This window comes from Rhinoraja longicauda, chromosome 1 (assembly GCF_053455715.1).
Source record: "Rhinoraja longicauda isolate Sanriku21f chromosome 1, sRhiLon1.1, whole genome shotgun sequence".
Lineage (NCBI taxonomy): Eukaryota > Metazoa > Chordata > Chondrichthyes > Rajiformes > Arhynchobatidae > Rhinoraja > Rhinoraja longicauda.
The window spans coordinates 99,260,989-99,286,927 of NC_135953.1; the positions used below are offsets into that span (position 1 = coordinate 99,260,989).

Consider the following 25,939-nt stretch of genomic DNA (forward strand, 5'->3'; position numbering starts at 1 on the left):
AACTGCAGATGCTGGAGTCTTGAGCAAAAAATACCCAGTGCTGGAGTAACTCAGCGGCCAGGCAGCATCTGTGGAGGACATGGATAGGCAACTTTTCATGTCGGGAGCCTTCTTGAGACGAGAAGGATCCTGACCCGAAACCATGCCTAGCTGTATCCTCCACAGATGCTGCCTGTCCCACTGAGTTATTCCAGCACTGTGTTCAGAGAACAATGTCGTTGAGTGTTCTACTTTGTGTGTGTGTGTGATAGTGAGAAACTCACTGGAGCACTTTATTCTGTATAAAGAGAGCAGATCGACTGAATACATGGCCTGTGAGTGGGAAAATGAGCCTGTAACTGAGCCAAAGATTTCAGATTGGAAGTCCAATTAACAAACAGTGCTCTGGGAAACAAATGGGATGCAATATGCATGGACCATTCTATGCAAAGACCTGATTTAAATTGCAACCATGTAACACAAACTAATCCTATCATTAAACAAAGCACAAGGCTCAGATGCATGAAGGACTAACTGCAGTGATTCTGAGCATGATGCATATTATTCATCATAGAATTAAGAACAAACTGTAGGATGCATAGGCCAATTTGAAACATTAAGGAGTTGAAAACAGGGAGCAAAGGATTAACGCACGACAGTGCACAGACCTTGGACATGTTGGGCGAGGAACGAAGCTGGTGGGAGAGGAGAGGGAGCTAGGGTCGTCTGGCCGACTGCCCTTGAGATCGGCTGCAGGAGGCGCCCCCAAGGAACAAATGTGGACGGGCGAGGAGAGGGACGTTGGTTCACAGGTCGATCTACACATCCAAGGAAGGCGGTGGTTGTAGGCCCTGCAACTGCCTGGGGCTTGTCTGGAACGGGCACTGCTCATAACAACTATAGAGGGACTGGACTTGAAAATGGCACCAAATTGTGGCACCTCTTGCATGTGGGAGCAGTGGACTATTTCTGTACACCTGCTAATTGGGAAGGTGCTTGGGTATGGCAACACTTTCTGTCCTGGGCCTCCTCCACTGTCAGAGTGAGGCCACATGCAAATTGGAGGAACAGCACTTCATGTTTTGCTTGGGCAGCTTACAACCCAGTGGTATTAATATTGATTTCTCTCTTCAAGTAACCCTTGCTTTCACTCTCTCTGTGTCCCTCCCTCACCCTAGTCCACTGACTAGTTTCACTGTCCTCCTGATTAACATTACTGTCTGTATGCCTTGTTGTCATTTTCCTCTTAGCCAACAATCAACCATTCTACATTTCTACGTTTCCTTAAGCATTGTCTGCTTTGATCTGTCGTTCTCTCACCTTAACCTTCCATATCTCTAGTTTTCCTCTCCCCGACTCTCAGTTTGAAGAAGGGTCTTGACCCGAAATGTCACCTATTCCTTCTCTCCAGGGATGCTGCCTGACACGCTGAGTTACTCTGACATTTTGTGTCTATCTATGGCAATACTCTACTGGGCTGTTTGTAAGAAGAATTTCACTGTGTGTTTGCGCTTCAAACATAGAAACATAGAAAAATAGGTGCAGGAGTAGGCCATTTGGCCCTTTTAGCCAGCACTGCCATTCAATATGATCATGGCTGATCATCTAAAATCAGTACCCCATTCCTGCTTTTTCCCCATAATCCCTTTATTCCTTAAGAGCTAAGATTTAGCCCTAAGAGATAAATCTAACTCTCTCTTGAAAACATCCAGTGCCTTCTATGGCAGAGAATTCCACAGATTCACAACTCTCTGGGTGAAAAAGTTTTTCTTCAACTCAGTCCTAAATGGCCTACCTCTTATTGTTAAACTGGAACCCCTGGTTCTGGACTCCCCCAACATCAGGAACCTGTTTCCTGCATCTAGCCTATCCAATCCTTAAAGATTCCGTCTCATCCTTCTAAATTCCAGTGAATACAAGCCCAGTTGACCCATTCTTTCATCATATGTCAGTCCCGCCATTCCGGGAATTAACCTGGTGAACCTACGCTGCACTCCCACAATAGCAATAATGTCCATCCTCAAATTAGGAGACCAAAATTGCACACAATACTCCAGGTGCGGTCTCACCAGGGCCCTGTACAACTGCAGTAAGAACTCCTTGCTCCTGAACTCAAATCCTTTCGCAATGAAGGCCAACATGCCATTAGCTTTCTTCACTGCCTGCTGTATGCTTACTTCCAGTGACTGATGTACAAGCACACCCAGGTCTCGTTACACCTTTGCTTTTCCTAATCTGACACCATTCAGATAATAATCTGCCTTCCTGTTCTTGCCACCACAGTGGATAACCTCACATTTATCCACATGTGAAAATAAATGCCCCATTGAATCATTGAAGCATTGAGATTTTACTTCATGCAGTAAGTCATCTCTTGGTCCAAATTGGCATTTAGGTTCCTATTTCATCGAACCCATCAACACTCCTTGCTCCCCTGTGTATTTTCCTGGTTTCCCTTTCTGTGCAATCTGCTTCAAACTCTCCCTATGGTAGCACATATCTCATTCCACATTCATTTGGTAAAGAAGTCTCTCCTGAATTTATGGTTGATTTATTACTGACAAACTCGTAATAGCCTTTGATGTTGGATTCCTTCATGAGTGGGAAAATCCTTCTCTCTACCCCACAAATTGGCCAGCCTCCAGTTTTCTTTGCTCGGAGGATGAATCCAGCCTGCTGTGTGATCGAATGTTAGAAACGAAAGTCTTTCAAAATGGATTCACAAGTTTAGTTTAGTTTAGTTTAGTTTAGTTTAGTTTAGTTTAGAGATACAATGCGGAAACAGGCACTTCGGCCCACCGAGTCCGTGCCGACCAGCGATCCCCATACACTAGCACTATCCTACACTCTAGGGACAATTTACCATTTTTACCAAAGCCAATTAACCTACAAACCTGTATGACTTTGGAGTATGGGAGGAACCGGACTTAACCGGGGAAAACCCATGTGTTCATGGGGAGAACGTACAAACTCTGTACAGACAGCCCCCATAGTCAGGATTGAACCTGGGTCTCTGGCGCTGTAAGGCAGCAACTCTACTGCCGTGTCACTGTGCTGCCCCATTGTAAAGCAAAAAAAATGTGGTAATCATTTTTCGCAGAGAAAATTCCCATGTGGTTGTTCCATTAGTGGGTTGGTTAAAGGAAGGTTTACCTGCAAAGAGAGGTTAGACAGACTTTGATTGTTTTCTCTGGAAGGCCACAGGTCAATAGGAGACCCGATAGAAGTATATAAATCTATGAGAAGCATAGATAGGGCGGTCAGTCAGAATCTTTTTCCCAGGGTGGAAATGTAATAGACTGGAGGATATAACTTTAAGATGAGTGGAGCAAAGTTTAAAGGAGAAGTGCGGGGCAAGTCTTTTACATAGAGGGCCTCAAGTGCCTGGAATGTACTTCTGGAGGTGATGGTGGAGGCACATATGATCATGGCGTAAGAGGCTTTAAGATTGGCGCATGGAAGGAATGGAGGGATATGGATCATGTGCAGGCAGAGGAGATTTGTTTAAATTGGCATTATGTCCAACATAGACATAGACATAGATCGACGCAAAATGCTGGAGTAAATCAGCAGGTCGGGAGAATGAGGTTGGATGAATTTTCTGGTCAGGACCCTTCTTCAGACATAAACATTGTGGGCCGAGATGGTCACCAGGCTTCACATTACTTAAAAAATAAAATACATTAATCCAATTAGGTGGTCTGGTACTTAAACGGCTTACCCAGCTCAACAATACACCTTGGTATTGGCATTATGTTGGCACAGACATTGTGTGCTATGTTGTCTTCTCAGTTTAGTTTTTGAGATACAGCGTGGAAACAGGCCTTTTGGCCCACCGAGTCCACACCGACTAGCGATCACCCCCTTCTCTAACACTATCCTACTTTAAGCAAACATGGATTGTTTTCTCTGGAATATTAGGAAACAATCACCATTCTTTGTATTAAAAAAAGTTACCCCTCAGGTTCTTATTAAATCTTTCCCTCCTCACCTTAAACCAATGTCCATGGTTTTTGATTCCCCTACTCTGGGCAAAAGTCTTTGTGCATTGACAGGATCTATTCCTTTCATGATTGTTTACACGTCTATAAGATCACTCCTCATCCTCATGCGCTCCAAGGAATTTCTGCCTCTTTCTACATTATTCTTTGGTGCATTGAGCTCTTGATTTAAATTTTATTGGAGTTCTGAGATGGTTGCATAAGCGTTCTGATGAAATATTGACAGAAACATTATAACTGATGAATGTGACGACAATTCGATGTATGTGGAGGGGAATAGCCTGCTGTGTGCACGGCTTAATCTCTTTTATAGATTTTATAATTGGGAAAGAATATCATAACTTGATCTACTCACTGGGGCTGCCTCCATCTCCAAAGAAAGAGCAATCATTTTGCACTAGATCAAAGCAACCCAAAATACTTCACGACCGACAAATTACTTTGGGGAAACTGTTTCCTATGTTTATATCAACAGCACAGCATTCTAATTTGTGCACAGCAATTGAGATGGAAAACTAATTTATCTCTTTTTGGTTATGTTGAATGACAGATGAATATTGGCTGGGGTGACTGAGGAACTCTTTGTCCTTCACTGAAATCATCGTCTGTTTACCACCAGAACTGGGAAAATCAAGGATTGACTGTTATCTTCAGAGTTGTTATGGAATAGAGAGACGGAGGGGGTACAAGTGCACAGTTCTCTGAAAGTGGCGGCACAGGTTGAATAGGGTGGCAAAGAAAGAGTTTGTCACGCTTGCCGTCATCGATCAGGGCACTGAGTACGATAGGTGGGACCGACACAAAGTGCTGGAGTAACTCAGTGGGTCAGGCAGCATCTCTGAAGATAAAGGTTGTGTGACCCTTCTTCAGACTGAGTCTGAAGAAGGGTCCCGACCCGAACCATCACCCATCCTTTTTCTCCAGAGAAGCTGCCTGACCTGCTGAGTTACTCCAGCACTTTAGAAAGTAGGTGCAGGAGAAGGCCGTTTGGCTGTTCGAGCCAGCACTGCCATTCAATATAATCATGGCTGATTATCCAGAATCAGTACCCCGTTCCTGCTTTTTCCCCATATTCCTTCATTCTGTTAGCCCTAAGAGCTATATCTAACTCTTTCTTGAATACACCCAGTGAATTGGCCTCCACCACCTTCTGTGGCAGAGAATTCCACAGATTCACAACTCTCTGGGAGAAAATGTTTTTTCTTCTCTCAGTCCTAAATGGCCTGCCCCTTATTCTTAAACTGTGATCCCCTGAATCTGGACTCCCCCAACATGGGGAACATTTTTTCTGCATCTAGCTTGTCCAATCCCTTAAGAATTTTATATGTTTCTCGAAGATCCTTTGTGTCCATCTTCAGTATAAACCAACATCTGCAGTTCTTTGCTACACAAGAAATAGGAAGTCATGTTACAGCTGTACAGGGCATTGGTGAGACTGCACTTGAGTTTTGTAAGTAGTTTCAGCCACCTGGCTATAGGAAGGATGCCATTAAACTGTAAAGGTGCAGACAAGATTCATTAGGATGCTACTAGTTCTGGAGGGCTTGGGTTATAAAGAGAGTCTAGATAGACTGGGACAATTTTTCCTTGGAGCATCAGAGGGGTGACCTTACAGAGCAATATAAAGTCATGAGGGGCATAGATAAAGTGAATTGTCATAGTTGCTTCTCCTGAAACTAGAGGGCTTAGATTTAAGGTGGGAGTCATAGAGTCATGCAGCATGAAACCAGGCCCTTTGGCTCAACTTGCCCACTCTGACCGACATGTCCCATTCACACTAGTCCCACCTGCCTGCATTTGGCCCCTATCCCTCTAAACCTGTCCTATCCATGTCCCTGTCTAAATGTTTCTTAAATGTTGAGAGAGTACCTGCCTCAACTACCTCCTCCGGGGGAGTAACGGGGAGTGAGAGGGGAAAGATTTAAAAGGGAACATAGTAGCAACTTATTCACACAGAGGGTGGTGCAGAAATGCAACGAACTGCCAGAGGAATCTGTAGAAGTGAGTTCAATTACAACATTGAAGCAACATTTAGACAGGTAAATGTATAGGAAAGGTTCAGAGGGAATATGGGTTTAGATCAGATAGGCAACGTTGTCACCCTGGATGAGTAGGGCCATAGAGGCTGTTTTTGTGTTGTATAAGTTTAGTTTAGTTTAGTTTAGTTTAGTGTTTCAGCACGGAAACAGACCCTCCGGCCCTTTGCCGACCAGCAATCGCCCGTACACTAGTTCTATCCTACACAATAGGGTCAATTTACAAACCTGCATGTCCTTGGGATGTGGGCGGAAACCGGAGCACCGGGAGAAAACCCATAGGGAGAACATACAAACTCCATACAGACGACAGCACCTGTAGTCAGGATCGAACCCGATCTTTGGCTCTGTAAGGCAGCAGCTCTACTGCTGTGCCTCCATGCCACCCAAAACTTTATGTCATGATGACTTTTACCCAGAACATTACAATTCAGAAACAAACGTTCTTTGAAAGTGAGCCATAAATGACAGAGCTGATGAAAAACAGAAGTTTAAGATTAAAGGACATGGCAGTAATGTTCGTCAATATTCCAGTGTCATCGTATCTGACATACTAACAAAAAGTAATGTAGTGTGAATGTTCTGTAGAAATAGCTACTTCCATCTTGTTGTTCAGTATTGAATTATTGACTGCTTGTGACTGAACGCCTGGATATAAATTACTCTTTGGCACATGTTGTATTTACAGCAAGAATAGACCTGCGATACTTATTCCAAGTGTAGCTCACTCAGCTTGAAACAATGCTTGCTGATTGACAAAATTATGAGTGCACAATCTGTCATCCGGGCAGCTTACAGCATTGCCTCTCTGGAATTGGAATTGGGATAGACACAAAATGCTGGAGTAACTCAGTGGGTCAGGCTGCATCTCTGGAGAAAAGGAATAGGTGATATGACTAGCTAGTCAGGTCAAGATTCTCCTTCAGACTGAGAGTCAGGATCAGGATTCAAAACGTCACCTATTCCTTATCTCCAGAAATGCTGCCTGACCCGCTAAGTTACTCCAGCATTTTGTGTCTATCTTTGGTGCAAGTCGGCATCTGCAGTTCCTTCCTACACATTATAATTTTCTATATTGTTGTCACGTGTACCGAGAGTGAAAAACTAGCTAGTCATATTAGTTTAGAAATATTGCGTGAAAACAGGCCCTTCGGCCCACCGAATCCAAGCTGACCAGCGATTACCCATACACTGGTTTGATCCTACACACTCGGGACAATTTTACAGAAGCCAAGTTACCTATGAACCTGCATGTCTTTGGAATGTGGGAGGAAACCAGAGAACCCAGAGAAAACCCACGCGGTCACACGGAGAACGTACAAAATCCATACAGAGAGCAAGCAGCCATAGTCAGATTTGAACTTGGGTCTATGGCATTGTAAGATGGCAACTCTATCACTATGCCACTGTGCAATCAGACAGTACAGGAGTTCATTAGGTAGTGCAAAAGGGAAAATGGACAATGTGCATTCAAGGGAAATGGGGGAAAAGCCGGAACGGGGTACAGATTTTGGATGATTAGCCATGATCATATTGAATGGCGGTGCTGGCACGAAGGGCCGAATGGCCTACTCCTGCACCTATTTTCTATGTTTCTGTGTTCCTATGTGCAGAACATAGTAGACACAAGGAACTGCAGATGCTGATTTATTAATAAAGACACAAAATGCTGAAGTAACTCAGTTTGTGAGGCAGCATCTCTGGATAACATGGATAGGCGATGTTTCAAGTTGGGACCCTCTGCAGTCTATCCATATTCTCCAGAGATGCGGCTGACCAGTTGTATTACCCCAGTTTTATTGCAAAATCTAGTGAGACAGCTACGGAGAAAGTGCCGAGAGAATAATGTGCAAAGGTTGTGACGAGGTAGATCACAGAATCAGGGAGGTTAATCACCCACCCACTGTAAAGCTTATGTGAGATCCTTCAAAATCACAAAGGTAGCCTGTTCAATGAGGAGTGAGTTCTCTGCTACTGAGAGATCCATTCCTCATGGTCAACCATGACAATACATTATCATCAGCAGATTCATAACGTCATACAGCGTGTAAACAGGGCCTTCCGCCCAAGTTGCCCACGCCAACCAACATGTCCCATCTACACTAGTCCCACCTGCCAACATTTGGCTCAAAGTCCCCACCTCTACTTCCTCAATCTGAAGAAGGTTCCCGACCTGAAATGTCACCCATCCATATTCTCCTGAGGCACATCAAGTCCACCCGACCATTGATCACCTGTTCACACCAGTTCTCTGTCATTCCACTTTCCTATCCTTACACACTTGGGGTAATTTACAGTGGCCAATTAACTTACAAACCGACACATCTTTGGGATGTGGGGGCAAACACAAGCACCTGAAGGAAACCCACATAGAGACAGGGAGAATGTGCAAACTCCACACAGATAGTGTCCGAGGTCAGGATCGAACCCCTGGGTCTCTGGCGCTGTGAGACAGCAGCTCTACTGGTGTGCTGCCCTTGTATTCAATAATGCTGGCCCTACAGATCTCACTCTGCTGGTGTGCTGCATGTTTCCTCTCAGTGCACTTGGCCATTGAACTGTCTTGACACTTGGGTCACTGATGCTAGGAGCGAGGAAAGTAAAGAGTGGTCATAGAGTGATACAGAGTGGAAACAGCCAATCGGCTCAACTTGTCCACGCCAACCAACATGTCCCACCTACACTAGTCCCACCTGCCTGCATTTGGCCCATATCCCTCTCAACCTATCCTGCCCATGTACCTGTCTAAATGTTTCTTAAATGTTGCGATAGTACCTGCCTCAACTACCTCCTCTGGACAAGAGACTGTGTGATTGCCCAATCTATTCCTGTCATGATTTTGTACACCTCAATAAGATCACCCCCTCATCCTCCTGCGCTCCAAGGAATAGAGTCCTAGCCTGCTCAACCTTTCCATACAGCCATGGCAGCATTCTCTTAAATCTTCTCTGCACCCTTTCCTGGTTGACAACATCTTTCCTATAACATGGTCCCCAAAACTGAACACAATACTCCAAATGCCATCTCACCAATGACTTAGATAAGTGCAACATGACCTCCCCAACCTCTATATTCAATAGCAGTAGTCTTTGTCCTCCAGGTTCCATGTCTTCAGGTAGCGCTGGATGTCGTAATTGTCCAGCACTGCAGTCCTCTTGAAAGATGAATGAGTAAAGCATGATTCTCTAAAGCACAGCCATCACCTTGAGGAAATTCTTCTGCTGATGCACAAAGACTTACACATTGAGGGAGTGGAGACCTTTCCAGTTGATGAATCGGTGCAAGTAATTAATGAGAGCATAAGTGCAGTCTGTGGCTTCCTCCCTTCAAGGGAAGTCATCAATGTAGCCAAATCCCAGTGGATGAAATGCCTCTTGCTTCTCACGTAGCCAAAATATATGCATTCAATTCTCTGTGAGCAGAGTGAAGTGACCTCTTTCATGCAGCAATGACCAGCAGGATGGGAGACAACCCATAGATCACTGCAGCGGCTTGGAATCATCCTACATTAGGAAGCTCTGAGCCAAGGAGATTGTTACTTCTGCACAAGGGCGGTACGGTGGCGCAACAGTGGAGTTGGTGCCTTACAGCGTCAATGACAAGGCTTCACTCCTGACTATGGGTGCTGTCTGTGCGGAGTTTGTACGTTCTCCCTGTAACCATGTGGGTTTTCTCCAGGTGCTCCGGTTTCCTCCCACATTCCATGGACGTACAGGTTTGCAGGTTAATTGGATTTGGTAAAATTTTACATTGTCCTTGGTGTGCAGGATAGTGCTAGTGTACAGGGTGATTGCTGGTCGGCACAGACTCACGCAAACGTGCAAACTCTATACAGACAGCATCAGTAGCTAGGATCAAACCTGGATCTCTGGCACTGTAAGGCAGCAACTCTCCAGCTGCCCCACTGTCCTGTCCTGGGGTCAGCCGGCATCTCTGAAGGACGTGAACAAACAAAGATTTGGTCGGGACCCATCCCACTGATCCTTTGCTGTGTTCTCTTACCACTGTGCTACAAATGTTCTTTCCTCTTCGAATTGTCCACATTCAGTCATTGTCTTCCATGTACCAACCACCCTCCGAATAAAAATGTTACCCATGTCTTCTGATTCGTGATTCCCCAACCCTGGGTAAAAATGTGCATTCACCCGAGCAATTTCCCTCATGATTTTAATCATTTTAAAATCACCCCTCATCCTCCTTCGCTCCAGGGAATAGGACAGTAAATAATCCAGCTGCGCTAATGCTTCTTGAAAGAATAGACTGTGCAGTTATCAGCACACACACTCCCGTGATAATAATTCCAGCTAAGTAACTCATGTCACTTTTACTCGTGGAAAGATAACAATCTCTCATTTGCAGACACTGGGCCTAGGCAACAACACTATCTTATCTCACAAGGCACCGCGATTTGACTTTGCAAAATGGTTGAGATCATGGGGTCATAAATATAAGATGACCACTTGCAGATAAAGGAATAATAAGGCAACATTTTTTTAATGCAAAATATACTGGGGATTGGGAAAACTCTGTAGCCTGGTATAAACATATATAATCGAAGGCTTGAAGAGAAAGTGTGACATATACTTCAGAAAGAAAGCAATGAAGTAATGTGGGGTCAGGAGAGGAAGAATTAGAGCATATGGCACAATTGGATTGGCAAGAGATCAATTAGACTGTGATCTTCTGTGGACTCACTGTAATATCACTGTCCACTCTAAGGTCCACAGCAAGTCATTTGAACTGCTCAAGAGTCTGTAGAAGTTCAAGAGAGTATTTGGCGACATACCGAATCTCCTCAATCTTCTAAGAAAGTGGAGACGTTGATGAGCTTTCTTTATAATTGCATCTATGTGCTGGGCCCTGGACAGATCTTCAGAGGCATGCATGTCCAGGTGCATGTCCAGGTGCATGTCCAGGTGCATGTTCAGGTGCATGTCCAGGAACCTGAAGTTGGTGACTCCACCACCGACCCGTCAATGAAGACAGGTTTGTGGATCCTCGGCCTCCCAAAGTCAACAACCTTGGTCTTGCCACCGTTGAGAGAGAGATTGTTGTTCTGGCATCATTTAATCTGATTTTTAATTTCCCTCCTACACAAACGCGGTACCTACTATCGGTAAAAGACTCTGTTCATTTACCCTATCTATTTCACTCATGATCATACACACCTCTATAAGATTCTCCTGCACTCCAAAGAATATAGCAATTGGCTGTTGAACCTTTCCTCTAGCTCACGCCCTCGGGTCCGGCAACATAATGGTAAATTTTCTCTGCACCCATTCCAGCTTAACAACATCTTTCCTATAACATGGTATCCGAAACTAAACACAACACTCTAGAAGTGGCCTCACCAATGTCTTGTGCAACATGACCTCCCACCCTCTATACTCAATACGTTGACCGATGAAGGCCAATGTGACGAAAACCTTCTTGGCCACCCTATCTATCTGTGATGCCACTTTCAAGGATGAGAAACTTCAAGTAGTTTTCTAATGTCAAATCAGGTACAGTGAGTATTGTTAGTTTCTCACTGGATCCTCAATTGACCCTTTAGAATTACTGATAGTTCATGTTTGCTATTTATTTGACAACATTTGTCACGAAACAGAGAGTGATATGTTTTGCAGATTTGTTTTGCATTTAATTGTGAGTGTTTTCATGCAGTTAAAATTTTTCACGATGTCAGTAACATTACAAAGTGGAAGAATTATTCTCCTCAAACCAAACATAACATAGATTAAAATGGCAAATTGCAACAGAATTGAAATCAGCCACTTCAGACCCATAATTAAAAAAATTGTGGAAATTAATTTGCCAGGTCTATCTTCATACTGTGCAGAATCACAATGTACCCGTACACCTATATTTATATCACTTTCAAACATGGAAATATTGTAGTTTGTTCTGTTCTCCAGTTTATTAACTTAAATAGTAAACAGCAGAAGCCTTTGGACTTTACTTTCGTGATACAGTGTGGAAACAGCCCTTTTGGCCCACCGTGTCTGTGCAACCAGGGACCACCCTGCACTCACACTACCCTACACATTAGGGACAATTTGCAGAAGCCAATTAACCTTACAAACCTAAACACCTTTGGAGTGTGGGGGGAAACCGGGGCACCTGGAGAAAATCCATATGGTCACAGGAAAGACGTACAAACTCAGATGTGTAAATCTACCGCTGTACCACTGTGCCACCCTAGCACTGATCTTTGGGTAATCTATTACATTTGGCCCAACTCTTCCATCTCGACCAGGATGCTGCATCCAATACTGTTTTTGCATTTAAAAAAATCTTCACATTCCACTTCTTTCTCCTGTTGCATACTTTAAACTGGAATCTCCCAGTATTCGACAGATCTGAGATTGGGAGCAGTTTTTCTCAATCTAAACCAGTTTGCCTCCGTCAACTCTCTTAGAGTCATAGAGTCATACAGTGGGGAAACAGGCTCTTCAGTCCAACTTGCTCACACCGATCAACTTGCCCCATCTACACTAGTCCCACCTGCCTGCATTTGGCCTATATTGCTCCAAATTTATTGTATCCATATACCTGTCCATATGGTTTTTTTAATGTCGTGATAGTATTTTAAATATTGGAAAATTACATAGATCTTCCTGAACTACTCCACATAGAGAAAAACAGGAGAGACAAAAGTGACTGCAGATGCTGGAATCTTGAGCGAAACAAAAAGCAATGGAAGAAATTAACGGGTCAGGCAGCATTTGTGGAGGGAATGGACAGGCAACATTTCGGGTCGGGACCCTTATTCAGACTACAGAAAGGAGAACGGCCTCAGCTCCCCCAGTCCACACTATGCTATTTCTTACCCAAGGAAAGTGGCATAAGACATTAAATATATTCGCTCTGATGAATGGCATGGGAAATACACAATCAGATGGCACGGTGGCTTAGCGGTAGAGCTACTGCCTTCCAGTGCCAGAGATCCGGGTTCTATCCTGACTATGGGTGCTTGTATGTACGGAGTTTGTACATTCTGCCCGTGACCTGTATGGGTTTTCTCCGCGATCATCAGTTTCCTCTCACACTCCAAAGACGTAGTGGTTTGTAGGTTAATTGGCTTGATATAAATGTAAAATTGTCCCCAGTGTGTGTAGGATAGCGTTAATGTGTGGGGATCGCTGGTCGGGTGTGGACTCGGTGGGCCGAGCGGCCTGTTTCCACGCTGTATCTCTAAACTAAACTAAACCAAACTAAATTAAATAGGACAGGCAGCATCTCTGGAGACAAGGAATGGGTGACATTTAGGGCCGAGACCCTTCTTCAGACTGATGTCAGGGGAGTGTGCGGGACAGAGATAGAATGTAATCAGAGACAGTAAGACTGGTGGGAGAGCTGGGGAGGGGGAGGGGATGGAGAGAGAGGGAAAGCAAGGGCTATTTGAAGTTAGTGACATCAATAATCATACCGCTGGGGTGTAAGCTACCCAAGCAAAATATGAGGTGTTGTTCCTCCAATTTGCGCTGGGCCTCACTCTGACAATCGAGGAGGCCCAGGCCAGAAAGGGAAGATTGGGAATGGGAGTGGGAGTTAAAGTGCTGAGCAACCGGGAGATCAGGTAGGTTAAGGCGGACTGAGCGGCGGTGTCCAGCGAAACGTTCGCTGAGCCTGCGCTTGGTCTCGCTGGTGTACAGAGGTTGACACCTGGAACAGCGGATACAGTAGATGAGGTTGGAGGAGTTGCAAGTGAACCTCTGCCTCAGCTGAAAAGACTGTCGGGATCCTTGGATGGAGTCGAGGGGGGAGGTAAAGGGACAGGTGTTGCATCTCCTGCGGTTGCAGGGGAAAGTACCTGGCTGGGGAGGGGGTGGTTTGGCTGGGAAACGACGAGTTGACCAGGGAGTTGCGGAGGGAATGGTGTTTGCAGAAAGCAGAAAGGGGTGGAGATGGGAAGTTGTGGACAGTAGTGCAGTAGTGGGATCCCGTTGGATGTGGCGACAGTGTTGGAGGATTATATGCTGTATGCGACGGCTGATGGGGTGGAAGGTCAGGACGAGGCCAGCACTTTAACTTCCCCCCCCATTCCCAATCAGACCTTTGTGTCCTGGGCCTCCTCCATTGTCAGAGTGAGGCCCAGCACAAATTGGAAGAATAGCACCTCATATTTTGCTTGGGTAGCTTACACCCCAGCGGTATGAACATTGACTTCTCTAACTTCAAATAGCCCTTGCTTTCCCTCTCTCGCCATCCCCTCCCCCTTCCCAGTTCTCCCACCAGTCTTACTGTCTTCCACTACATTCTATCTTTGTCCCGCCCACTCCCCTAACATCAGTCTGAAGAAGGGTCTTGACCTGAAATGTCACCTATTCCTTCTCTCCAGAGATGCTGCCTGTCCTGCTGAGTTACTCCAGCATTTTGTGTCTACCTTCTATTTAAACCAGCATCTGCAGTTTTTTTCCTACACATAAATTAAATAGGATACCTGAATATACAGGGTAAACGAGTTTCGTGGACCCATGAGTATTTTATAGCTTGAAATTGTAATTTTATTATTTTGCTTTGCAACAGGAGTCAGGCTAGAATCTGACTCTTCCTTAATAATACTGGGCAGTACAATTACACCCATTATCAATTTAGATCAATTATTTAGGGCAGAAATGAAGCGTGGGCAGGCGTGATGTATTTGGCAATTATCTAGCACTGTTCAATTAGGAAAATTTAAAAAAACTCTCCCATTAAGCATTTTCATAACTCTCTGTCACTGGATTGAATGTCTGCAGTGGGAACAGTTAAAAGTCAAACTTGTATTAATTATACGTCTGTTGAGCCACATCAAAGCCAATATGTGCACTGCAACCTGGCAAAAAATCAAATGGGCGGAAATATATCGTGAGAATGTTTGATGAACCACTCTGTTGTAATTTTTGAACCAAGAGTGAGGCGTCGGGTCTTGTTCAACCCCCTACTGGTGCTTTTATGTTCCAGTTTGCTTATTATTATTGTTTGTTTTGTGTATCAAGGTTTCAAGGTCAGTTTATTGTCACTTGTACCAATTAAGGTACAGTGAAATTTGAGTTACCAATATATAAGTATGTACGTATGTAGGTAAGTAATTATGTTGGTAGGAATAGAGCTATGTAGGGATGTATATATGCGTGTAGGTATGTACTTAGGTCTGCAGGTATGTATGTAGATATGTATGTGAAAATAATTGCAGTCTGAAGAAGGGTCTCGACCCGAAACATCACCCATTCCTTCTCTCCCGAGATGCTGCCTGACCTGCTGAGTTACTCCAGCATTTTGTGAATAAATAGATATGTATGTGTGTAGGTACATATGTAGATATATGTGTATGCATGTACACACACATACATACTACATACTATATATATATATACGTGCAGAAGGTTTCACAAAATGCTGGAATAACTCAGCAGGTCAGGCAGCATCTAGAAGAGAGGAATGGGTGACGTTTCGGGTCGAGGCCCTTCTTCAGACTTATATATACATGCACATATACACACACGCACACACACATATATCATACACACATATGAAATGTGTGTTAGTGTGTCTAAACGTTCTGTGACACGCAAGAGTTCACACACGCTGAACCTTTTTCAGTTTATTATATTGTTTACAGAGTTCTATGTTTATATATTTGGTTGTGCTGCTGCAAGTAAGTATCTTATTGTTCTGTTTGGGACATATGACAAAAAAACATTCTTGACTCTCTCTTGATTATTCCAATGCTTATTCTCCTACGTTTCATAAACATGGTCAATTAAAAAAATTGCCTTCCATGACCTAAACCGGATAGGAAATGATTAGAAGGGATATGGGTCAAACGCAGGCAAATGGGACACGTACAGAGATGGAACATAGAACAGTACAGCATAGGAACTGGCCCTTTAGCTCACAATGTCTGTGCCGAACATGATGTCAAGATAAACTTATCTTCTTTGTCTGCACTTAGTCCATATCCTTCCATTCGCCACATATCCATGTGCCAATCCTTGTAAGGGAGTTAGGGGTTATGGGGAGAAGGCAGGAGAATGGGTTTGAGAGGGAAAGATAGATCAAGCATGATTGAATGGCAGAATAGACGATGGGCTGAATGGCCTAATTCTGCTCCTAGAACTTCTGAACCTGTCCAATTGTCTCTTAAATGTTATGATGTCTGCCTCAACTACCTCCTCCACCAGTTTGGCCCATCTCCCCACCACCTTTTGTGTAAAAATGTTACCCCTCAGGTTCCTATTAAATCCTTCCCTACCCCCCCTTAAACGTGTGTCCTCTGGTTCTCGATCCCCCTACTGTGGGCATGAAATTGAGCAGATAGCCGATCTGTTCCTCTCATAATTTTGTATACCTCTATAAGATCATTCCTCATCCTCCAGCGCCCCAAGCAATAAAATCCCAGCCTGCTCAACCTCTCCCTATCGCTTAGATCCTTGAGTCCTGGTAACATCTTTATAAATCTTCTCTGCGCTCTTTCCAGCTTGACAACATCTTTCCTATAACATGGTTACCAAAACTGAACACAATACACTAAAAGTGGCCTCGCCAATGTCTTATGCAGCAGTAACATGACCTCCCAACTTCTATGCTCAATATTCTGACTGATGAAGGCCAATATGCTGAAAGCCTTTTTGACCACCCATCCACCTATGATGCTACTTTCAAGGACCTAAGTACCTGCACACCTCGATCTCTCTGCTCTGCAGCACTCCCCAGAGCCCCACCATTCAATGTGTAGGTCCCACCCATGTTACTCTTGCCAAAATGGAACACCTCACATTTCTCCACCTCACATTTCTCTGTATTAAATACCTCTCATTATTTGATATATGGTTAGCAGGACTCCCCTCAGCCGCTGACTTTACAGAGATCTTCAGCGTAGATGAGTTGGGCCGAAGAGCATGTTTCCATTTTGACTGTCCATTAATTTATAACACATTGGACACACGGTGTAGAGCTCTAGTCATCACAGTACAGGGAGCACATGAGGGCACAAGAGAGAACAATTACCAGAACTTTGGCAACTATTGTCACATGCACCGAGGTGCAATGAAAAGATTTTGTTGTGTGCTAACCAGCGAGCAGAAAGACTATACATGATTACCACTGAGCCATCCACAGTGTACAGATACATGATAAAGGGAATAATGTTCAGTGCGTCCAGTAAAATCCGATTAAAGGCAGTCCGAAGACCTCCAATGAGGTAATTAGCAGCTGAGGGCCGCTCTTTGGTTGTTGGTTTGATGGTTCCGTTGCTTGATAATAGCTGGGAAGACACTGTCCCTGAATCTGGAGGTATGCATTTTTCACACTTCTGTACCCCTTGCACAATGGGAGAGGGGAGAACATGGTGAAAAGGCACCTTGACTATGTTGGCTGTTTTCCCAAGGCAGCATACCGGAGTGAGACTTGTCACTGATTATGCTGGTGGTCTTGCCGAGGCAGCATAGTGTAGGTAGAGTTAATAAAAGGGAAATTGGTTTGTGTGATGGTCTCGGCTCCAACAGCTAATGAGATAATTCACCTTTAAACTCCTCGGGTGATTGAAACCAGTGCAAGAGACAACAAGGGCCAAGTGTAACCTGAAATAAATCCAAACGCCCCCCACTGAAGGAGATGACTGTCCCATTTATGAAGAACTTCAACTTGGAGGCAATGAGATTTAACTGCTGAGGAGATCATTCCTCTCTAACCGCCGCGTGTGATTGGAACTAGCACAGGAGATTACATGAAAAAAATGTTACTTGAAATGAACGTAACTCCCCACTCACCCTCTGCTCCCCCCACCACCCCGATTATGGAGATTACTGGCTCATTTACAAACAACTCCAACTTGGAGGCAAGAGGAAAACAGGAAAACAACAAGGAAAATCCAACAAGGAAAAGAGCAGCTGGAAATGTATTCTAGAGGAATAAGCACCACTCTCCAGGAAACATGAACACTCAATATATTCCAATGCTTACACCCTTTGGAATACACACCCTGAGAATATATAGCTTGTTATTGCAATGATTTAAATCCACACTGTAGCAGCGTTGTTGAGGAGATAAATGCTTACCATAATCGCTGTCATAGAAAATAATGAACTTCTGCCAGGCGAACTCGGAGATAACCTTGAGGATGACTTCGTTCAGGTAGACAGGCGGACGGATATAGAGGGTGTAGTTCTCGTTCCTGTTGGTCCTGGTGGGGCCACAGCCACTCCTCGGTGATCCAGAAGTCGTCCTTTGTATGTAGAGGTGTGGGATGTGCATGGCGTCCGCCAGGGACTGCAGAGACCCAGCCGACATGCAGCCGACTGAGCTGACCAGGGCTAGTATGCCCTGATTCATCAAGTCGCATGCTGAAAGGAAAGGAAAGAATTTGTCAACGTGATGCTTTACTTTGTAGGTAACCTGGGACAAAGTGAACAGAATACCAACTGGTTAAGTTACAGACCAACCTCTGAATGATAAAGTTTTCCCTCAGATTTCTATTAAATCTTTCTCCTCTCACCTTAAAGCTATGCCCTCTGGTCCTTGATTCCCCTACTCTGGATAAAAGACTGTACATCTGCCCTATCAATTCCCTTCGTGATCTAATACATCTCGACAACACCACCCCTCATCCTCCTGCTCTCCAAGGAATAAAGTCCTAGCCTGCCCAACCTCTACCTATAGCTCAGTCTCTCCAGTCCTGGCAACATCCTTGTAAATCTTCTTTGAACCCTTTCCAGCTTAACCCTTCAGTCTGAAGAAGGGTTTCGGCCCGAAACGTCACCCATTCCTTCTCTCCCGAGATGCTGCCTGACCTGCTGAGTTACTCCAGCATTTTGTGAATAAATACCTTCGATTTGTACCAGCATCTGCAGTTATTTTCTTATCCTACTTGTTGCTCCATTGCGATTTCTCCTCAAGGTATGTTCACTTTGAAGAAGTTCTCCTCCTCTCTTCGACGAGTGTTTAGCAACATGCTCTCTCGTTGCTCCCTCTCTGTGATTTCTCCTGCCCTCCTACTCTACGACCACATCTTGACCCAGACTCGCTACCACAGCCTCATCTGCTTTCTTGGGACTTGCCTGCGCCTCCATCTTTTAACATCAGTCTGAAGAAGGGTCTCGACCCGAAACGTCACCCATTCCTTCTCTCCCGAGATGCTGCCTGACCTGCTGAGTTACTCCAACATTTTGTGAATAAATACCAGCTTAACAACATCTCTCTGAGAGCCGGAATACCAAAACAAGTTCACACTTCCACCCTTCTTTGTATCTTAGAATCGGATTGCACAGAAACAGGACCTTCCATTCCACTTTGTTCAGAGAATCTTTGAAATTCACTGCACAAGACGTCCCTGGAGACTCAGACTGAGTATATTCCAAATGATATTTATGGACGTTTGAATTTTAAAAGGAATCAATATATATACACATACATACATATGACTATTGCACAAAATGGCACTGAAAGATCAGCCAATATCATATTGAATGACAGAGTAAATCCCCCTGCATGCCGAGATATGGCTTTTCTTTACCTCTTCCAACTCAACACTAAAAGCTGGCTCGGAGCCACTCGCTCCAACTTTGAATTAAAATCCCTGCACACCTCCAGCAAATCCCTGTCAACATTCCTTAAAAAAAATCAATTATCCCACAGTGTCAAGGATTAAAATATTGTACCGTCAACATTGTTAATTAAAAATGTCATAACAGAGATTTACTTGAAAATCCCACTTAAATGGTTCATTAGATGGCTTTTGGATTCCACAATCTTTAGCTACTGTGTATAGAAGTTAGGGTGTTGTGTTACAGTTTACAAGACCTTGGTGAGTCGGCATTTGAGTACTGGGTTCAATTTCGTTCACCCTGCAATATAGGATTTGTACCAGCATCTGCAGTTATTTTCCCACACAATATACGAAGGATGTCATTAAGCTGGAAAGAGTACAGCGAAGATTTACAAGGATGCTGCCAGGACTCAAGGATCTGAGGTAAAGGGAAAGGTTGGGCAGTCTAAGACTTTATTCCTTGGAGCGCAGGAGGCTAAGGGGTGATCTTTATAAGATAAATAAATTCATGACTGAAATAGCTAGGGTGAATGCACAGAATCTGTTACCCAAGGTGAGGGAATCAAGAACCAGAGCACAAGTTTAAGATGAGAGGGGAGAGATTTAATAGGAATCTGAGAGGGTGGAGTGTATATGGAATGAGCTGTTGGAGGAGGTAGTTGAGGCAGGTAATATAATCACATTTAAAGACACCTAGACATGGATAGGAATGGTTTAGAGTGGTGTGGGTCAAATGTGGACAAATGGGATTAGCTTTGATGGGATGGCATGGATGAGTTGAGCCAAAAGGTCTGTTTTCGTGCAGTATGGCTGTGACTATCTAAGACATACAAGCTGCACCTGGGCATTGGGAATAATGTTGTTTTTTGAATGTGGTGCAAAGTCTTCATGGTTTGAGATTTTGTAAAAACAACACTTTTTCAACATTTGAGGATTAATGTTGTATTAAAACTCGAGTGATGGGGGTTTGAGAGTCAATGTCAGTAAAATCTATTGAAATCGTCAGGAAGCTGGCATTCAGTAACAGTTTCATCAATTCACATTGTCACCCAGAATAAACAACTTCAAAGAAACAATCCCTTTTCAACCCTCCTCTCCGAAGAAGCTAAAACGTAACAATAATGTGATGGAAATGTCAAGGACCTCAAATGCTTTGCAGCAACGGTAAGAAGTGTTTTCCATACGTATGTTGTTTTTGCTTCTCCTGAACCTGTCAAGAATATTGATGATGGCTTGATTTATTTTAAAAAGCCTGAAATTTATCTCAAGTGTTATATCTTGCTGAAGGCACAATGAATAATCTGCTTCGAAGATCTCAGATGACAACGAGGTCAGAGTTTATCAGCATTCATTTTTCCGGCAATCATGTTACTTCAGGTTGCTTTGACCTGAAGACCTTGGTTAAACTGGAGACTGCACCAGCCAGTGGGACCAAATTTGCAAGGTAGCTTATTGATTTGGGAATGCTACATTTGATGGAAAGGGTTATTTCTCTGCTGTATGAGTCTGATACTCCATGATTTCAAAATGCACACATTTAGTAAGTCTGAGAATGTCAGAGTGAAGCCACGTGCAAATTAGAGGAACAGCACCTCATATTTAGCTTGGGCAACTTACAACCCTCCCCCTTCTGTCATGGGGTAGACTGAAACTGATTCCCCCCCCCCCCCCCCCTCCTGCAGATGGCCATTAGATATTAACACCAATGTTAAACTTTCTTCATTCCATTTATGTGTCAATGATAAACAAACTTACAGGAAAACAGCACATATTTAATTACTGCAGTGCTTTGTGTTTTGCTCCTGAAACATCACCTCACAGATGCTACCTGACCCACTGAGTTCCTCCAGTACTGTGTTTTGCTCAAGTTTCCAGCATCTGCAGTTCCTGGGTCTGTATGTAGTGGAAAACAAGGAATTGCAGATGCTGGTTAATAAACAAAAGTGCTGAAGTAATTCAATGGGTCATGCAGCATCTCTGGACAACATGGATAGGTGATAAATTGGGTCAAAAAATGGTCTCGACCCAAAACGTCACCTGTCCATGTTCTCCAGAGATGCTGCCTGACCTGTTGAGTTACTTCAGTACTTTGCGTCATTTCATATGCCCACAAGTTTACTATTAATAGGTCAAGTAATACTCAATTTCCAAAGTCTAAAATTAACCAATTCTAGAATTGGTAACATTAAATAACATCTCTTTGTGTTTGTAGAATTCAATTTGCATTAATGTCATTAATTTCTTTTCACCTCAATGTCATCCATCTTTGGTACCTGATTGTGACTTATTGTTAACCACAAGGGATAGATTGAGAAGCAGAAACATTAGTGGCAATCTTGTGCTTTAATTAGGTTCAAGGTGCCCATTCTTGAATCGAAGTGCCTGTGTGAATTAAACTGTTGCAATCAGTTAAATCGTTTAGTGCAGTGCGAGAGGAAGTATGGTAGTAACACTTAAAATCAAATCAATTTTCAAACTGCAGTTCCTCCAGATTATAGCCCCAATGTCCATCCACAATTGCAATCTTTGCCTACTTTTGAGCAATTCTACAATCTGCACAAAACTGTAATCAAAGATTGATTCTCACTTCTCCCATTATGCTCGCATCACATTGCACTCAAATGTGAGAATCAAGTGGGAATCAAATTTGTTTCATACTTAACCAAATTATACAGCGTGGAAACAGGCCCTTCACACCAACTAGCCCACGCAAGTCAACATGCCCCATCTACACTTGGCTCAACTGCTTGACCCATCACCATCTAAATCTATCCTAACCACGCACCTGTCCAAATGTCTCATATGTTACGATTTTCCTCAACTACCTTCTCCGGCAGCATGCTCCATATACCTACCACCCTTTGTTTTAAAATGTTATTCCTCAGGTTCCAGATAAATCTTTTCCCTCTCACCTTAAACCTATGTCCTCTTGTTCTCAATTCCCCTACTCTGGGCAAAAGACTCTGTGCATGTGTCCGATTTATACCATTCATGATCTTGTACACCTCTAAAAGATAAATCAGCTGAGAGTCAAAAAAAAACTATTGGTTTTCATTACAGAGAATGCTGGAAAGGCATTTCAACAACATCTGTGGAGAGAGAAGAGATAATTTTTCAGGGAGATACTCCAGAGTCAAGAGTATTTTGTTGTCATAAGTCCCAAAACAGAACTATGAAATTCTTACTTGCAGCAGCGCAACAGATATGTAAAAATAGTACTCTGTAAATGATATAATAAACAACTAAAAAGTTCAGTATATAAAACACAGACAAACACTAATAGTGCAAAGACAAAATCAATGCCCCCAAGTCTATGTAGTTTGGAGCTTAGTTGGAGGTTGTGGTGTTTTATAGCCTGATGGATGTTGATTGCTGCTCCTGAACCTGGACATTACAGTTTTCAGGCTCCTATACCTTTTTCCTGATGGCAGAAGTGAAATCAGAGCGTGGCCAGGGTGGTGTGGGTCACTGATGATGCTGGCTACTCCTGTAGATCCCTTCGATGGTGGGGAGGTCAGTACCCGTGATGGACTGGATGGTGTTCACCACTTTTGATCTCTTTCAGGGAGATACTGTTATGATGAAAGGTCTTTGACCTCAAATATTAACCCTGTTTCTCTCTTCACAGATGCTGCCTGGCCTGTTGAGTGTTTCAAGCATTTTTTTTCTGTATTCATTTTAGATTGTAGTCCAGATTCAGAGACAGTTTCTTCCCTGCTGTTATTATCCTATCATTGGAGAGTGGTCCTGAGCTACCATCTACCTAAGTGACTAGTGGAGTTCAGCAGGGCTCGGTGCTGGGGCCACTGCTCCTCACATTGTACATTGATGATTTGGATGAGGGGATTGAAGGCTTTGTGGCCAAGTTTGCAGATGATATGAAAATAGGTGGAGGGGCAGGTAGTGCAGAGAAAGCATGGACTCTGCAGAAGGACTTGGATAGGTTGGGAGAGTAGGCAGAGAAGTGGCAGATGGAATATAATGTAACAAAGTGTGAAGTCATGCATTTTGGTTGTAGTAATAAAGACGTAGATTATTTATAAATAGGGAGAGAATCCAGAAATTGGAGGTGCAAAGGGACTTGGGAGTGCTGGTGCAGGATTCCCAAAAAGTTAATCTGCAAGTCGAATCAGAAAACAAAATCAATGCTACCATTTATTTCGAGAGGTCTTATATACAAAAACAGGGCTGTAATGCTGAAGATCTATAAGGGGCTGATCAGGGCACATTTGGAATATTGTGAGCAATTGTGGACACCATATCTGAGGAAGGATGTGCTAGCTCTGGAGAGGGTCCAGAGGAGGTTTACAAGAATGATCTCAGAAATGAGGAGGTGAACTTATGATGAGCGTTTGTTGGCACTGGGCCCATATTTGGTGGAGGAGAGAAGAATGAGGGGAGATCTAATTGAAACGTACAGAATAGTGAAAGGCTTGGATAGAGTGGATGTGGAGAGGATGTTTCCACTCGTGGGAGAGTCTAGGACTAGAGGGCACAGCCTCAGAATTAAAGGACGTTCTTTTAGGAAGGAGATGAGGAGGAATTTCTTTAGGCAGATGACGGTGAATCTGTGGAATTCTTGCCACAGAAGGCTGTGGCAGCAAAGTCAGTGGATATATTTAAGGCAGAGATAGATAAATTATTGATGAGAATGGGTGTCAGTGGTTATGGGGAGAAGGCAGGAGAATGGAGTTAGGAGGGGGAGATAGATCAGTCATGATTGAATGTCGGAGTAGACTTGATGGGCCGAATGCCCCTCAGGTTCCAATTAAATCTTTCTCCTCTCCTCTTAAACATTTGTCCTTTGGTTCTTGATTCTCCAATTTTTTGGTCACCTTGAACTACTGTGCCCCTTTCTCCAACCCCTCCATACCTTCCCTCTCCTGTGCCCCACATGGACCCACCTATTCCTCACTCCTCCCATCCTGCCACTTTCTCCACCCCCTCCATACCTTCCCTCTCCTATAAGGCCCTACATGGACCCACCTACTTCTCACTCCTCCCATCCCGCCCCTTTCCTTCCTTTGGCTTCACAGTTCCCAAATCTTCAAAAATGTCTCACACCTTCTGCTTTTATCTCTGGCCTTTGTTCCAACCATCTGCCTAGCAAAAAAACCCCCATTCACCTGTGTCCACCTATTAGCTGCCACGCATTGTCCTGTCTCTCCCTTCCTCCAGCTTTCTTCTCTCCCCCCCCCCCGGCTAAAATCAATCCAAAAAAGGTTCTTGACCAGAAACATCACCTTTCCATGTTCTCCAGAGATGCTGCCTGAGTTTAGTTTAGTTTAGTTTAGAGATACAGCACGGAAACCGGCCCTTCGGCCGACCAAGTCCACGCTGACCAGCAATTCCCGTACATTAGCACCATCCTACAGACTAGGGACAATTTACAATTTTTACCAAATCCAAATTAATCCTACATACCTGTACGTTTTTGGAGTGTGGGAGGAAACTGGAGCACCCGGGAAAAACCCACGCGGTCCCAGAGAGAAAGTTCAAACTCTGAACAGACAACACCCATAGTAAGGATCAAACCGGGTCTCTGGCGCTGTGAGGCAGCAACTCTACCACTGTGCTTTGTGCGCATTGATTCCTCTACTCTGGGTAAAAGATTCTGTACATTCTATTCCCCTCATGATTTTAGAGAGGGGAAAAGAGACACTTGTTCTGAGCAATTGCAACATGGGTGTGTGAAAGTTTATGCTAGCCAAGGGGAGTCAGCGTTGAGCTGTGAAATCTTTATTCTACTTTGATCACCCATTAAGTTCTCCCATGCTGCTCAAAATGAGGACAGTTGCAGAGGGATAGGTCTCTCTCTAGACAGCTTTACAGGCCGTGGAATGAAATTAGAGAACTAAGGCAGACAATTCTATGAAGATGTAGCTTGAATATACTTAAATTAATTTGATCATGAAGACTCTCATAATATTAGACAAATAAAGCCTTCAGGCCACATTTTGGGTTAAAATTGAAACTAGTTCCTGCAGGTTAAAGGTCATGTCAATCAAGGGTCAATTCAAGAGTCATATCATATCATATCATATATATACAGCCGGAAACAGGCCTTTTCGGCCCTCCAAGTCCGTGCCGCCCAGCGATCCCCGCACATTAACACTATCCTACACCCACTAGGGACAATTTTTACATTTACCCAGCCAATTAACCTACATACCTCTTAGTTGTTCTATGAGTTCCAGTGTTGTCATCCCTGTATTCCTTCGTTATACCTCTTCCCCAGACAACAATAGGCCATGCACCATCTCTGGACAAAAGGAATAGGTGACATTTTAGGTCGAGACCCTTCTTCATGCTATGAGAAGTCTCTCAATCTGAAGAAAGGTCTTGACCCAAAACGTCACAAATTCCTTTTCTCCAGAGATGCTGCCTGACCCGCT

General features: G+C 43.8%; 1 protein-coding gene across 2 annotated transcripts in view; it reads right to left on the reverse strand.

The window, feature by feature from the left end:
* The window catches only part of grid2 (glutamate receptor, ionotropic, delta 2), a 771,247-nt gene that overhangs the window by 266,602 nt on the left and 478,706 nt on the right, over positions 1–25,939 (reverse strand). For both annotated transcript variants that reach the window (XM_078403214.1, XM_078403218.1), the window contains exon 3: positions 18,058–18,342. In XM_078403214.1, the coding sequence (XP_078259340.1) occupies positions 18,058–18,342 (285 nt within the window). The remainder of the gene's footprint in view (positions 1–18,057; positions 18,343–25,939) is intronic.